General features: G+C 40.2%; 1 protein-coding gene across 3 annotated transcripts; it reads left to right on the top strand.

Annotated features, from left to right (window-relative positions):
* Positions 1–866: 866 nt before the first annotated feature.
* LOC106582053 (B- and T-lymphocyte attenuator) lies at positions 867–11,424 on the top strand. 3 transcript variants are annotated; one of them, XM_014164747.2, is made up of 6 exons: positions 867–1,103; positions 8,776–9,102; positions 9,198–9,239; positions 9,356–9,487; positions 9,840–9,877; positions 10,030–11,424. In XM_014164747.2, exons 1-6 carry the CDS (start codon positions 1,028–1,030, stop codon positions 10,345–10,347), a joined length of 933 nt encoding a protein of 310 aa, XP_014020222.1. In that variant the 5' UTR covers positions 867–1,027; the 3' UTR covers positions 10,348–11,424. The 3 variants fall into 3 exon arrangements, with proteins under 3 accessions (XP_014020222.1, XP_045560791.1, XP_014020221.2); XM_014164746.2 differs by lacking the exon at positions 867–1,103 and adding an exon at positions 8,312–8,361; XM_045704835.1 differs by lacking the exon at positions 9,198–9,239.
* The last annotated feature ends 3,829 nt before the right edge of the window (positions 11,425–15,253 follow it).

Raw genomic sequence — 15,253 nt, 5'->3', positions numbered from 1 at the left:
AACTGCCTCAGTAATTTAGTCACCAGAAGATGGCGCTACTGTAACGCTGTGTAAGTAGCTGAAGAAACAAGTTGCAACTGTTAATGAACTCTGATAGTGACTGAATGGAAAGCATTAGTCATCAGGTGAATGTTTTTTTACCACAGGTGGTGTAGGTGGTATAGCAAGTTTGCTATACTAAGTTTTTTTTAAAGACATCCTCCAAAGTTTTTTTTTACTTTTTCTGTTGAAAAGCAACATTCCAAATATAAATATAGTAAAGTACACACACCAAAGGGTAAAATAGTGTTTTTTAGACACAACTGCAAATTTCAAGAAGTAGGGATTCAAGGAGTTGTTCTGATGGTCAGGTTCCCTCTTGCTTGACGCACAATAGAGGAGCAATAGAGAACCAAAGAGGAATGGATTACAATACAAGTGTTAAGGGTGGCTCAGTTGGTAGAGCATGGCACTTGCAACGCCAGGGTCGTGGGTCTAATTCCCACGGGGAGACAAGATTGAAAATATATGCACTGGATAAGAGTGTCTACTAAAAGTGTGAAAAGTTACATTTTTAATTGAGCATAAGTTTAAAGCTCATTGTCAGTTAAAGCACCTACAGCTATAATATACTGTAACCCACTAGCCCTCATCATGAGTCTCAGATAACAGAGGACATATGCATGCAAACTAGTAATACATATATTGAATGAGCAGAGTCCTCCAATGGTACCCCTTGCAGAGACACAGAACAAAAACACATATACATGTTGGCCTGTGATGCGTGAGGGAGAGGAAACAGACCTCTAAAGTAGAAGCAATTGACAAGAGCTATGGTAGGTAGGCTCATATGTAGGAGGACAGGAAGTGGAAAAACCCTGTAGATGCAGAGGAGAGAGACAGAGAGAGAGAGTGAGGGAGAGAGAGATATATACAGAACATATCTTCAGTGTCACCACTCAACTCACGTGTGTAATCACAGACGGTTTGCTCTGAGTGACACGGGAATGACCTGTCTTGAGATTGAAGACATTGCATCTTTGCCTTGATGGACCCACCGTGTTCTGACCACATCCTTCTGGTCCTCTGTCTCCTCCTGGTCTGCATCCATGGCAATGCTCAAGGTAAGATGTTTCACATCTTGTCACACATACTTTTTGTGTTAGATTTGAAAGGGATTGATATTTGCTCATTTTGGCAGTGCAGTGCATTCGGAAAGTATTCAGTCCATTTGGCTTTTTCCACATTTTGTTACATTACAGCTTTATTCTAAAATTGATTAAATAAAAAATGTTCCTCATCAATCTACACACAACATAATAAAATAAATAAATACCTTATTTACATAATAATGTGTCGAGGCACAGAGGCACAGATCTGGGGGAAGGTTACCAAAACATGTCTGCAACATTGAATAAAAAATTTTCCTCATCAATCTACACACAATACCCTTTAATAAAAAAGCAAAAACAGGTTTTTAGACATTTTTGCAAATGTTAAAGAAACTTAACAGAAATACCTTATTTACATAAATATTCAGACCTTTTTGCTATGAGACTCAAAACTTCAGCTCAGGTACATCCTGTTTCCATTGATCAGATATTTCTACAACTTGATTGGAGTCCATCTGTGGTACATTGAATTGTTTGGACATGATTTGGAAAGGCACACACCTGTCTATATAATGTCCCACAGTTGGCAGTGCATGTCAGAACAAAAGCCAAGCCATGAGGTCGAAGGAATTGTCCATAGATGTCCGAGACAGAATTGTGTCGAGGCACAGATCTGGGGAAGGGTACCAAAACATGTTTGCAGCATTGAAGGTCCCCAAGAACACAGTCACCTCCATCATTCTTAACCTCCCTTGGGTAGGGGGCAGTATTTTCATGGCCGGATGAAAAACGTACCCAAATTAAACGGCCTACTACTCGGGCCCAGGAACTAGAATATGCATATTAGTAGATTTGGATAGAAAACACTCTGAAGTTTCTAAAACTGTTTGAATGATGTCTGTGAGTATAACAGAACTCATATGGCAGGCAAAAACCTGAGAAAAATCCAACCAGGTAGTGGGAAATCTGGTTCTTGTAGTCTTTTCAAGTCATTGCCTATCTAACACACAGTGACTTAGGGTTCATTTTGCACTTCCTAAGGCTTCCACTAGATGTCAACAGTCTTCAGAACCTAGTTTCAGGCTTTTGCAGTGAACAGAGAGCGAACAAGAAGGCCTGGAAGTTGGTGACTCAGAAAATGACATGAGTTTTGTGGCGCGCATTCACGTGATGAGGTATCTGTGTTCCAAAACGTTTTTCAAGACATTGGAATTGTCTGGTTGGAATATTATTGAAGTTTTATGTTAAAAAGGCCCTAAAGATTGATGCTATACAATGTTTGACATGTTTCAACGAACGTAAATATAACTTTTTAAAAACTTTTTGTCGTGAAATTTTGGGCGCGCTTTCTACATTTCGAGTAGCTTACTGAACGCGCAAACAACAAGGAGGTATTTGGACATAAATTATGGACTTTATCGAACAAATAAACATTTATTGTGGACCTGGGATTCCTGGAAGTGCCTTCTGACGAAGATCACCAAAGGTAAGTGAATATTTATAATGCTATTTATGATTTTAGATGACTCCAAAATGGCGGGTATCTGTATTGCTTGGTGTATGTTTCTGAGCGCCGTACTCAGATTATTGCAAAGTGTGCTTTCCCCGTGAAGCTTTTTTGAAATCTGTCAGAGCGGTTGCATAAAGGAGATGGTTATCTATAATTCTTTGAATAACAGTTTAATATTTTATCAACGTTTATGATGAGTATTTTTGTAAATTGTTGTGCTGATTCACCGGAGGTATTGGAGGCAAAATATTTTCTGAACATCACGCGCCAATGTAAAATGCTGTTTTTGGATATAAATATGAACTTTATCGAACAAAACATACATGTATTGTCTAACATTGAGTCCTAGGAGTGTCATCTGATGAAGATCGTAAAAGGTTAGTGCTTAATTTTAGCTGAATTTCTGTTATTTGTGACCCCTCTCCTGCTTGGAAAATGGCTGTGTGGTTTTTCTTGTGTTGTACCTGTCCTAACATAATCTAACTTTATGCTTTCGCCGTAAAGCCTTTTTGAAATCGGACAATGTGGTTACATTAAAGAGAAGTGTACCTTTAAAATGGTGTAAAATAGTCGTATGTTTGAGAACTTTGAATTATGACATTTTGTTGTTTTGAATTTGGCGCTCTGATTTTTCACTGGCTGTTGAATAGTGTGAACCGAGAGACAGGTTAAATGGAACCACCAAGACTCTTCCTAGAGCTGGCCGCCCGACCAAACTGAGCAGTCGGGGAAGAAGGGCCTTGGTCAGGTAGGTGACCAAGAACCCAATGGTCACTCTGACAGAGCTCCAGAGTTTCTTTGTGGAGATGGGTTTGCCAAAAGGCACCTAAAGGACTCTTAGACCATGAGAAACAAGATTCTCTGGCCTGATGAAATTGATTGAACTCTTTGGCCTGAATGCCAAACATCACATCAGGAGGAACCTGGCACCATCCCTACTGTGAAGTATGGTGGTGGCAGCATCATGCTGTGGGAATGTTTTTCAGCGGCAGGGATTGGGAGACTAGTCAGGATTGAGGGAAAAATGAACGGAGCAAAGTACCGAGAGATCCTTGATTAAAACCTGCTTCAACGCACTCAGGAACTTAGACTGGGGTGAAGTTTCACCTTCCAACAGGACAACGACCCTAAGCACACAGCCAAGACAAGGCAGGAGTGGCTTCGGGACAAGTCTCTGAATGTCCTTAACCTCTCTAAGGTCGGCGGGATGAAATCGTCCCACCTACGTAACAGCCAGTGGAATCCTGTGGCGCGTTATTCAAATACCTTAGAAATGCTATTACTTCAATTTCTCAAACATAAGACTATTTTACACCATTTTAAAGACAAGACTCTCGTTAATCTAACCACACTGTCCGATTTCAAAAAGGCTTTACAACGAAAGCAAAACATTAGATTATGTCAGCAGAGTACCCAGCCAGAAATAATCAGACACACCCATTTTTCAAGCTAGCATATAATGTCACATAAACCCAGAAGACAGCTAAATGCAGCACTAACCTTTGATGATCTTCATCAGATGACAACCCTAGGACATTATGTTATACAATACATGCATGTTTTGTTCAATCAAGTTCATATTTATATCAAAAAACAGCTTTTTACATTAGCATGTGACGTTCAGAACTAGCATACCCCCCGCAAACTTCCGGTGAATTTACAAAAAATTTACTAAATTACTCACGATACACGTTCACAAAAAGCATAACAATTATTTGAAGAATTATAGATACAAAACTCCTCTATGCACTCGATATGTCCGATTTTAACCTCTCTGGGCTAGGCGGGACGAATTCGTCCCACCTACGTAACAGCCACTTTAGGCCTGTGGCGCGATTTTCAAAACCTTAAAAATCCTATTACTTCAATTTCTCAAACATATGACTATTTTACAGCTATTTAAAGACAAGACTCTCGTTAATCTAACCACACTGTCCGATTTCAAAAAGGCTTTACAACGAAAGCAAAACATTAGATTATGTCAGCAGAGTACCAAGCCAGAAATAATCAGACACCCATTTTTCAAGCCAGCATATAATGTCACCAAAACCCAGAAGACAGCTAAATGCAGCACTCACCTTTGATGATCTTCATCAGATGACAACCCTAGGACATTATGTTATACAATACATGCATGTTTTGTTCAATCAAGTTCATATTTATATCAAAAAACAGCTTTTTACATTAGCATGTGACGTTCAGAACTAGCATACCCCCCGCAAACTTCCGGGGAATTCGCTAACATTTTCCTAATTACTCACGATAAACGTTCACAAAAAGCATAACAATTATTTTAAGAATTATAGATACAGACCTCCTCTATGCACTCGATATGTCCGATTTTAAAATAGCTTTTTGGTGAAAGCACATATTGCAATATTCTAAGTACATAGCCCAGGCATCACGGGCTAGCTATTTAGACACCCGGCAAGTTTAGCACTCACCATAATCATATTTACTATTATAAAAGTTTGATTACCTTTTGTTGTCTTCGTCAGAATGCACTCCCAGGACTGCTACTTCAATAACAAATGTTGGTTTGGTCCAAAATAATCCATCGTTATATCCGAATAGCGGCGTTTTGTTCGTGCGTTCCAGACACTATCCGAAATGGTAAAGAAGGGTCGCGCGCATGGCGCAATTCGTGACAAAAAAATTCGAAATATTCCATTACCGTACTTCGAAGCATGTCAACCGCTGTTTAAAATCAATTTTTACGCCATTTTTCTCGTAGAAAAGCGATAATATTCCGACAGGGAATCTCCTTTTCGGCAAACAGAGGAAAAAATCACAAAGGCGGGGGCGGTCGGGTCACGCGCCTAAGCCCAGTGTCCCTTGATCGGCCACTTGAGAAAGGCGATAATGTGTTTCAGCCTGGGGCTGGGATGACGACATTCTGTTTTTTCCCGGGCTCTGAGCGCCTATGGACGACGTAGGAAGTGTCACGTTAGAGCAGAGATCCTTAGTAAAAGATAGAGATGGAAAAGAAGTTCAAGAAATGGTCAGACAGGCCACTTCCTGTAAAGGAATCTCTCAGGTTTTGACCTGCCATTTGATTTCTGTTATACTCACAGACACCATTCAAACAGTTTTAGAAACTTTAGGGTGTTTTCTATCCATATGTAATAAGTATATGCATATTGTAGTTACTGGGTAGGAGTGGTAACCAGATTAAATCGGGTATGTTTTTTATCCAGCCGTGTCAATACTGCCCCCTAGCCCTAACAGGTTAACCTCTATGGGCTAGGTGGGACGCTAGCGTGCCACCCGTGGTGCACTCCCTTAACAGCAGGTGCATTTCAAGAGCGGCAAATTTGAATCCAAATAAATGTCAAAATTCACATTTTTCAAACATACAACTATTTTACACCCTTTGAAAGATAAACATCTCCTTAATCTAACCACGTTTTACGATTTCAAAAAGGTTTTACGGCAAAAGCATAAATTTAGAGTATGTTAGGACAGTACATTTACAAGAGTTGTGTGTAATGTTTTGTCAAGTCAAAGACAGGGTCACCAAAACCATAAAACCAGCTAAAATGATGCACTAACCTTTTACAATCTCCATCAGATGACACTCCTAGGACATTATGTTAGACAATGCATGCATTTTTAGTTCTATCAAGTTCATATTTATATCCAAAAACAGCATTTTATTATGGCATTGATGTTGAGGAAATCGTTTCCCTCCAATAACCGGCAGTCAAGTCAGCGTCACAAATTAAATAATTAAAATTAGAAAACATTGGTAAAATATTATATTGTCATTTAAAGAATTATAGATTTACATCTCTTGAACGCAATCAACTTGCCAGATTTAAAAATAACCTTACTGGGAAATCACACTTTGCAATAATCTGAGCACTGCGCCCAGAAAAATACGCGTTGCGATACAGACTAGACGTCATGTTGGGGAGATCTAAAATCGAAAATACTATGTAAATAATCCATTACCTTTGATTCTCTTCATCAGATGTCACTTCCAGGTATCACAGGTCCATAACGAATGTAGTTTTGTTCAAAAAAGCTCATCATTTATGTCCAAAAATCTCTGTCTTGTTAGCACATGATCTAAGCCAGCCGGACTTCTCGTCATGAACGAGGGGAAAAAATATATTTCCGTTCGTTCAAACATGTCAAACGTTGTATAGCATAAATCATTAGGGCCTTTTTTAACCAGAACATGAATAATATTCAAGGTGGACGAATGCATACTCTTTTATAACGTATTGGAACGAGGGTACCCAACATGAACTCGCGCGCCAGGTGTCTAATGGGACATCATCGTTCCATGGCTCTTGTTCGGTCAGATCTCCCTCCAGAAGACTCAAAACACTTTGTAAAGGCTGGTGACATCTAGTGGAAGCAATAGGAAGTGCCAAAATATTCCTCAGCCCCTGTGTTTTTCAATGGGATAGGTTTAAAGTCAATACAACACATCAGGTATCCACTTCCTGTCAGAAAATGTCTCAGGGTTTTGCCTGCCAAATGAGTTCTGTTATACTCACAGACACCATTCAAACAGTTTTAGAAACTTTAGAGTGTTTTCTATCCATATATAATAAGTATATGCATATTCTAGTTACTGGGTAGGATTAGTAACCAGATTAAATCGGGTAAATTTTTTTTATCCAGACATGCAAATGCTGCCCCCTAGCCCTAACAGGTTAAAATAGCTTTTCGGTGAAAGCACATTTTGCAATATTCTCAGTAGATAGCCCGGCATCACAGGGCTAGCTATTTAGACACCCAGCAAGTTTAGCACTCACCAAAGTCAGATTTACTATAAGAAAAATGTTATTACCGTTGCTGTTCTTCGTCAGAATGCACTCCCAGGACTTCTACTTCAGTAACAAATGTTGGTTTGGTCCCAAATAATCCATTGTTATATCCAAATAGCGGCGTTTTGTTCGTGCGTTCAAGACACTATCCGAAAGGGTAAATAAGGGTGACGAGCATGGCGCATTTCGTGACAAAACATTTCTAAATATTCCATTACCGTACTTCGAAGCATGTCAACCGCTGTTTAAAATCTATTTTTATGCCATTATTCTCGTAAAAAAGCGATAATATTCCGACTGGGAATCTGCATTTAGGTAAAAAGACGAAAGAAAATAAAGCATGGAGTCGATTCGTGCACGCGCCTAAGCCCATTGTCCTCTGATCGGCCACTTGCCAAAGGCGATAATGTTTTTCAGTCAGGGGCTGGAATTACATCATTCAGCTTTTTCCCGGGCTCTGAGAGCCTATGGGAGCCGTAGGAAGTGTCACGTTACAGCAAAGATCCTCAGTCTTCAATAAACAGAGACAAGAAGCTCAAGGAATGGTCAGAGAGGGCACTTCCTGTAAGGAATCTTCTCAGGTTTTTGTCTGCCATATGAGTTCTGTTATACTCACAGACACCATTCAAACAGTTTTAGAAACTTTAGGGTGTTTTCTATCCAAAGCCAATAATTATATGCATATTCTAGTTTCTGGGCAGTAGTAATAACCAGATTAAATCGGGTACGTTTTTTATCCGGCCGTGTAATTACTGCCCCCTACCCCCAACAGGTTAAGTGGCCCAGCTGGAGCCCGGACTTGAACCCGATTAACATATCTGGGGAGACCTGAAAATAGCTGTTAAGCGACGCTCCCCATCCACCCTGACAGAGCTTGAGAAGATCTGCAGAGAAGAATGGGAGAAACTCCCCAAATACATGTATTCCAAGCTTGTAGCGTCATACCCAAGAAGACACGAGGCTGTAATCGCTGTCAAAGGTGATTCAATGAAGTACTGAGGAAAAGGTCTGAATACTTATGTAAATGGGATATTTCAGTTTTTTATATTTTAGAAATTTGACAACATTTCTAAAAAACTGTTTTTGCGTTGTAATTATGGTGTATTGTTAGTAGATTGATGAGGGAAAAAAACTATTTAATCAATTTTAGAATAAGGCTGTAACGTAACAAAATGTGGAAAAAGTCAAAGGGTCTGAATACTTTCCGAATGTACTCTATGATCAACCAAAGTCAGTCAGAGAGGGGTGATGGACACTGTCAAAGCATATCTTCTCAACCGCAATTTGAATATGACAGGTCTCCATGTTTTAATTTGTGTTTTACCAGTGACCAGTATGATCCCTATCAGTAGTAATTATGTAAATTGTTTCCATTATCTTTTCTCACACCAAGGCCCATGTGAAATTGTGGTGACAATCAAAAGAAACACTGTTTGGAATGCTGTCCCTCAGAAACGGCTGACAATCAACTGCCCTGTAAAACATTGTGGGGAAACCTTACGTGTCACCTGGTGTAAATTTGAGGACACCAACTGCAAACAAATCAATGAGACAGAGCAAGTCAAAATTGGATGGAAACCATTTGATAGATGGTCGGAAAATCGTGTTGCATTTTTGGATTTTAAGAAGATATCTATGAATGACGATGGTTCGTACAGATGTGGAATGGCTGGGAATAAATCATCAACTGTTAGCCATGCTATCAATGTCTCTGTCTCAGGTAACCAACAAAAGCTTAGTTTCTTTCTCAATCAATTGTTTTAAATAAAATACATACTCAGTTGAGTCCTTGTTGTTTGATACACATTTCTACAGATCGCAACCTGAAAATGACAAGCACAGCAGAACACAACACAAGTACGACAATGTTTTATGAAATTACAGATCACATCACATTCAATCACATCACATCAGCTAGTAGGCCTATGTGACAACTGTGTCTGGTGTTAAGACCTCTGTTTCTACTCTAACAGACGACTCAACAATTAAAAAGCATGATGAGAAATATCTGAGCTGGCTGCCGTATGTTTACATCTGTGTGGGAATAGTACTGCTGGTGGTCGTGGTGACAGCAATCTCCTTCCTCTGCATTTATGGGTGTAAAGGTGAGTAATGCTGTTACCCATTTAATACTATAAAAACAAAGAGAGTCGCAGACTCCATATGTATAACCTCCCAGTAATCAGAGTGAAGAAGGCACAGTGATGCCTTGGTTGTTTTTTTACCCAATAAATTACTGGGATGTTATACATATGGAGTCTGCGACTCTCTTTGTTCTTACAACTTACGGTTTATTCACCGTTAGTCAGCACCTCCACATTAAAATAATTTTCTCTGGGTGTGCGCCAGCTCATGTTTTTTATTAGACTCATTTAATACTGAAAACCTTTATTTTGTACAAGGTTGAAATACAGCAAACACGTCACCTTAACTTTCTAAAATATACACCTTTTTCAGGACCAACAAGGTCAACAAATAATGGCATAATGGAGCAGGTAAGGAAATCTTATAGCATCTTACTATTAACCACTGTGTCATATGCTAACATGACAAAACTGGTCCTCAATACACTAAACTTGTACAAAATAGAAGCCTTGCTGTCCTGACTGTCTAACTTTTTTTTCTGTTAATGGAAATGTCCACACAGGCAGCACCATGTCCAGACCTCTCCTCCTGCTCTAAGGGAACCTTTCCATCATCACCTTCCACACCAAACCCTGCCCACTCCGACAATCTCTACAACAACGGTCCCTATGGCAAACACATCAACAGGGCATCGGCACACAGCCTCCTGGTGACAAACGGAACTCTGCCTTCCTCTGACATCACAGCTAGAGGTCAAGGGTCAAACCACCTCGTGTACGCTAGCCTGAACCACCAGACCCCTAGAGAGTCCCTGAAACCCCCCCATATCCCAAACCCCCAGGATGAATGCTCAGAGTACGCAGCCATCCGAGTCTACTGAGCCCATAGGCTCTGAAAGAGACCTCATCCAGACCATAACGGCACAGTGCTGCTGACTGTTTCACTGTTTAAGTTGTCTTCTTTGATGGATCTTCTCATGGAGAAAGAGGAAAGCTGAACATATTTTGTGGATGAAAATGTTACTCCTTGGGGAGATTCATGTTTTTTTTTTATACATATATATAACTAACACAGACTCTTTCACAAACTCATCCTGGTGTCATGGAAATGTTGAGCAGTGTGTTAACCGCAGTGCAGCAGTATTTCAGAGAATAAAATGTGATTTAAAGATGGGGGAGGTAGGGGGATCGGGGTGAGACAGGTGGGCAAGGGTTACAGCTAGAGAATATGTGCTTCTGAGTTTGAACCCTCCTCCACATCACACCTCAGACTTAGAGGAGCAAAATAACATCTGTTAGCGGTGTGTATCACAAAGGTTATCTCACACATAATGATGATAAACCAGAATTTGTTATTGACTATCAAAATATATATTTTAATGAAGATACCACTGAGCCACTTTGGTGATTATTAGTGATGATTTTGGGTATAACAGGGAAAAATAACTCATACCGAACATTTTATGTCCCTGTGTGTGACTAAGTGTGTGTGCATGTGTCTATATGTCTGCATATGACTCACTCAGTATGAGTGAGTGAGTGAGTGAGTGAGTGTTGGTGTATATTTATGCACAGATGCGCGTGTTTGTACGCGTGTGCTGGCTACAGGTTGGGGGCTTTCCATGGTTTATGTAAAATGTTGAGCCCACCACACAGCCGAAACAGTGAGTCCCTGTAAATAGATGTTCTCCCTCTTGAGAGAGTATGGAAATTCCATTCAAATGTAATATGAATGTAATATGAAAGTGCATATGACTGTCTCTATGGTCATAGGAAGACAGAGGTAATAGTTTGCATAACTGCAAAAGGATGTGGGTGTGGCAAGATTGTGATAGTGACACATACAGTGACAAATTCCAATCTCAGTTATTGTCAATTGATTTGAAACATGTTCATTTGAAGGTTACATGTTTACTATGCAACAACTCAATTACAATACAGTATCCTTCAACAGAGAATAGTGCCAGAGAAATGTCCCTCATTTTATAAAGATATTCCGACATAGACTATTATTACCATTTCAAGCAAGAGTGGCTAGTTTTTGAGAATGCAAAGTAAAGCTTGGGTCTAATGTCTTTGGTCATACACTGCTTCTGAATGTGTTCTGGTAAAACCCTGAGCAAGTGGTGACTGTAAAGTTCTGGGGTGTTCTTTCTGCCCCAGATACAGACCCTAACCTGCACAGGACTGGATGTTTCTAGTTTAAAATCAGAACAGACCACCACCACACCAAGATGCTAATTTGTACTCAAAGTAACTCACTACTCAGAGAAAGGGTGTAGCTTACTTTCATGGAGCTGCCACATCTATTAGCCTAATCTCAGTATAGGTCCAATACAATAATTATCAGTGTAACAGCTTAAACAGTTTACACATCCATAATGAAATCATTTTTTGAGAGCAGACCACTGACTGGTTTTACTGTGAGCCATTGCCTGCACCCATGTGGTTTTATTGTATGCCATTGCCTGCTCCCATGTGGATGTATTGGTTATTACAACATAAGGCTCCACAGCCATCGTTTAGTTAGATAAAAACAAGGACATTAGAACATACTGAGACATGAGGACATACATTATACATTAAGGGGGTTTCTTTTATAGAGTAAAAAAAAGGCCATGATCAAAGGGCTGATGAATCTCCCTTTTGATTGGGCTGAATGGAATTTATCCTCCTACTATGGGCATATGTCAAATCAAATCAAACTTTATGTCACATTCGCCGAATACAACAAGTGTAGACGTTACCGTGAAATGCTTACTTACAAGCCCTTAACCAACAGTGCAATTCAAGAAGAAGAAAATATTCACCAAGTAGACTAAAATAAAAAGTAAAAATAAAAAGTAACACAATAAGAATAACAATAAAGAGGCTACAGTTGAAGTCGGAAGTTTACATACACTTAGGTTTGTGTCCTTAAAACTCATTTTTCAACAACTCCACAAATTTCTTGTTAACAAACTATAGTTTTGGCAAGTGGTTAGGACATCTACCTTGTGCATGACACAAGTCAGATTTCCAACAATTGTTTACAGGCAGATTATTTCACTATCACAATTCCAGTGGGTCAGAAGTTTACACTAAGTTGACTGTGCCTTTAAACAGCTTGGAAAATTCCAGAAAATGATGTTATGGCTTTAGAAGCTTCTGATAGGCTAATTGACATAATTTGAGTCAATTGGAGGTGTACCAGTAGATGTATTTCAAGGCCTACCTTCAAACTCAGTGCCTCTTTGCTTGACATTATGGGAAAATCAAAAGAAATCAGGAAAGACCTCAGAAAAATAACTATAGACCTCCACAAGTCTGGTTCATGCTTGGGAGCAATTTCCAAATGCCTGCAGGTACCACGTTCATCTGTACAAACAATAGTATGCGAGTATAAACACCATAGGACCACGCAGCCATCATTCCGCTCAGGAAGGAGACCCGTTCTGTCTCCTAGAGATGAACGTACTTTGGTGCAAAAAGTGCAAATCAATCCCAGAACAACAGCAAAGGAGATTGCGAAGATGCTGGAGGAAACTGGTACAAAAGTATCTCTATCCACAGTAAAATGAGTCCTATATCGACATAACCTGAAAGGCCGCTCAGCAAGAAAGAAGCCACTGCTCCAAAACGCCATAAAAAGCCAGACTACGGTTTGCAACTGCACATGGGGATAAAGATCTGACTTTTTGGATAAATGTCCTCTGGTCTGATGAAACAAAAATAGAACTGTTTGGCCATAATGACCATTGTTATGTTTGGAGGAAAAAGGGGAAGGCTTACAAGCCGAAGAACACCATCCCAACCGTGAAACACGGGGGTGGCAGCATCATGTTGTGGGGGTGCTTTGCTGCAGGAGGGACTGGTGCAATTCACAAAATAGATGGCATCATGAGGCAGGAAAATTATGTGAATATATTGAAGCAACATCTCAAGACATCAGTCCGGAAGTTAAAGCTTGGATGCAAATGGACAATGACCCCAAGCATACTTCCAAAGTTGTGGCAAAATGGCTGAAGGACAACAACAAAGTCAAGGTATTGGAGTGGCCATCACAAAGCCCTGACCTCAGTCCTATAGAACATTTGTGTGCAGAAGTGAAACAGCGTGTGTGAGAAAAGAGGCCTACAAACCTGACTCAGTTACACCAGCTCTGGCAGGAGGAATGGGCCAAAATTCACCCAACTTATTGTGGGAAGCTTGTGGAAGGCTACCGAAAACATTTGACCCAAGTTAAACAATTTAAAGGCAATGCTACCAAATGCTAATTGAGTGTATGTAAACTTCTGACCCACTGGGAATGTGATGAAAGAAATAAAAGCTGAAATAAATCATTCTCTCTACTGTTATACTGACATTTCACAATCTAAAAATTTGAGTGGTAATCCTACCTGACCTAAAACAGGAATTTCTTACGAGGATTAAATGTCAGGAATTGTCAAAAACTGATTTTAAATGTATTTAGCTAAGGTGTATATAAACTTCCGACTTCAACTGTATATACAGGGGGCACTGGTACTGAGTCAGTGTGTGTGTCACGGGTGTCGTAGGGTGTAGACCAAAACGCAGCGGGAAAATGTATACTCATCTTCTTTTTATTAGTGAAGAAGAAAAAACCCAAACAACATATACAAAAACAAACGAACTAGACAGTCTCATCAGGCACACAGCAAAACAAGAAACAATCTCCCACAATTCCCAAAACAAACACACTCCTAATTGGCAATGATAAACAGCTGCCTCCAATTGAAGGCCCCAATCACCATTACCAAAACATAGAAATACAATCGCCTAGACAGAACATAGAAAATAAACTAACATAGAACAATAACCAAAACCCTGGACTAATAAATCAAATACCCCTCTACATACACAACCTCCCCGAACCATATAAACCAAATACCCCCTCTACATGAACACATACACAAAACCACCCTAAACCACATAAAACAAATACCCCCTGCCATGTCCTGACCAAACTATAAGAACAAATAACCCCTTTACTGGTCAGGACGTGACAGTGTGGGGGTACAGGCTAGTTGAGGTAATCTGTACTGACCTAAGACAGGAATTTCTTACGAGGATTAAATGTCAGGAATTGTGAAAAACTGAGTTTAAATGTATTTGGCTAAGGTGTATGTAAACTTCTGACTTCAACTGTATATACAGGGGGCACCGGTACCGAGTCAGTGTGTGGGGGTACAGGCTAGTTGAGGTAATCTGTACATGTAGGTGAGGGCGAAGTGACTTTGCATAGGTAACAATCAACAGCGAGTAGCAGCAGTGTACAAAAGGGGGGGGGGGGGGTCAATGTAAATTGTCCGGTGGCGATTTTATGAATTGTTCAGCAGTCTCATGGCTTGGGGGTAAAAGCTGTTGAGGAGCTTTTTGGTCCTTGACTTGGCGCTCCGGTACCGCTTGCAGTGCAGTAGCAGAGAAAAAAGTCTATAACTTGGGTGACTGGAGTCTGACAATTTTATGGGCTTTCCTCTAACACTGCCTATTATATAGGTCCTGAATGGCAGGAAGCTTGGCCCCAGTGATGTACTGGGCCTTTCGCACTACCCTCTGTAGTGTCTTATGGTCAGATGATGAGGAGTTGCCTACCAGGCATTGATGCAACTGGTCAGGATGCTCTCGATGGTGCAGCTGTAGAACCTTTTGAGGATTTTGGGACCCATGCCAAATCTTTACAGTCTCCTGAGGGGGAAAAGGTTTTGTCGTGTCCTCTTCACGACTGTCTTGTTATGTTTGGACCATGATAGTTCGTTGGTGATGTGGACACCAAGGAACTTGAAA

The sequence above is a fragment of the Salmo salar genome, chromosome ssa21, assembly GCF_905237065.1.
Source record: "Salmo salar chromosome ssa21, Ssal_v3.1, whole genome shotgun sequence".
NCBI lineage: Eukaryota > Metazoa > Chordata > Actinopteri > Salmoniformes > Salmonidae > Salmo > Salmo salar.
This window is presented reverse-complemented; position numbering and strand designations above follow the sequence as displayed.

Excerpts from the sequence above, each read along its gene's own strand:
- LOC106582053 (XM_014164747.2), top strand. The coding sequence starts at position 1,028 with ATGGACCCACCGTGTTCTGACCACATCCTTCTGGTCCTCTGTCTCCTC. Across the intron at positions 1,104-8,775 it reads CATCCATGGCAATGCTCAAG|GCCCATGTGAAATTGTGGTG; the intron begins GTAAGATGTTTC and ends TCTCACACCAAG. Across the intron at positions 9,240-9,355 it reads CACAGCAGAACACAACACAA|ACGACTCAACAATTAAAAAG; the intron begins GTACGACAATGT and ends CTACTCTAACAG.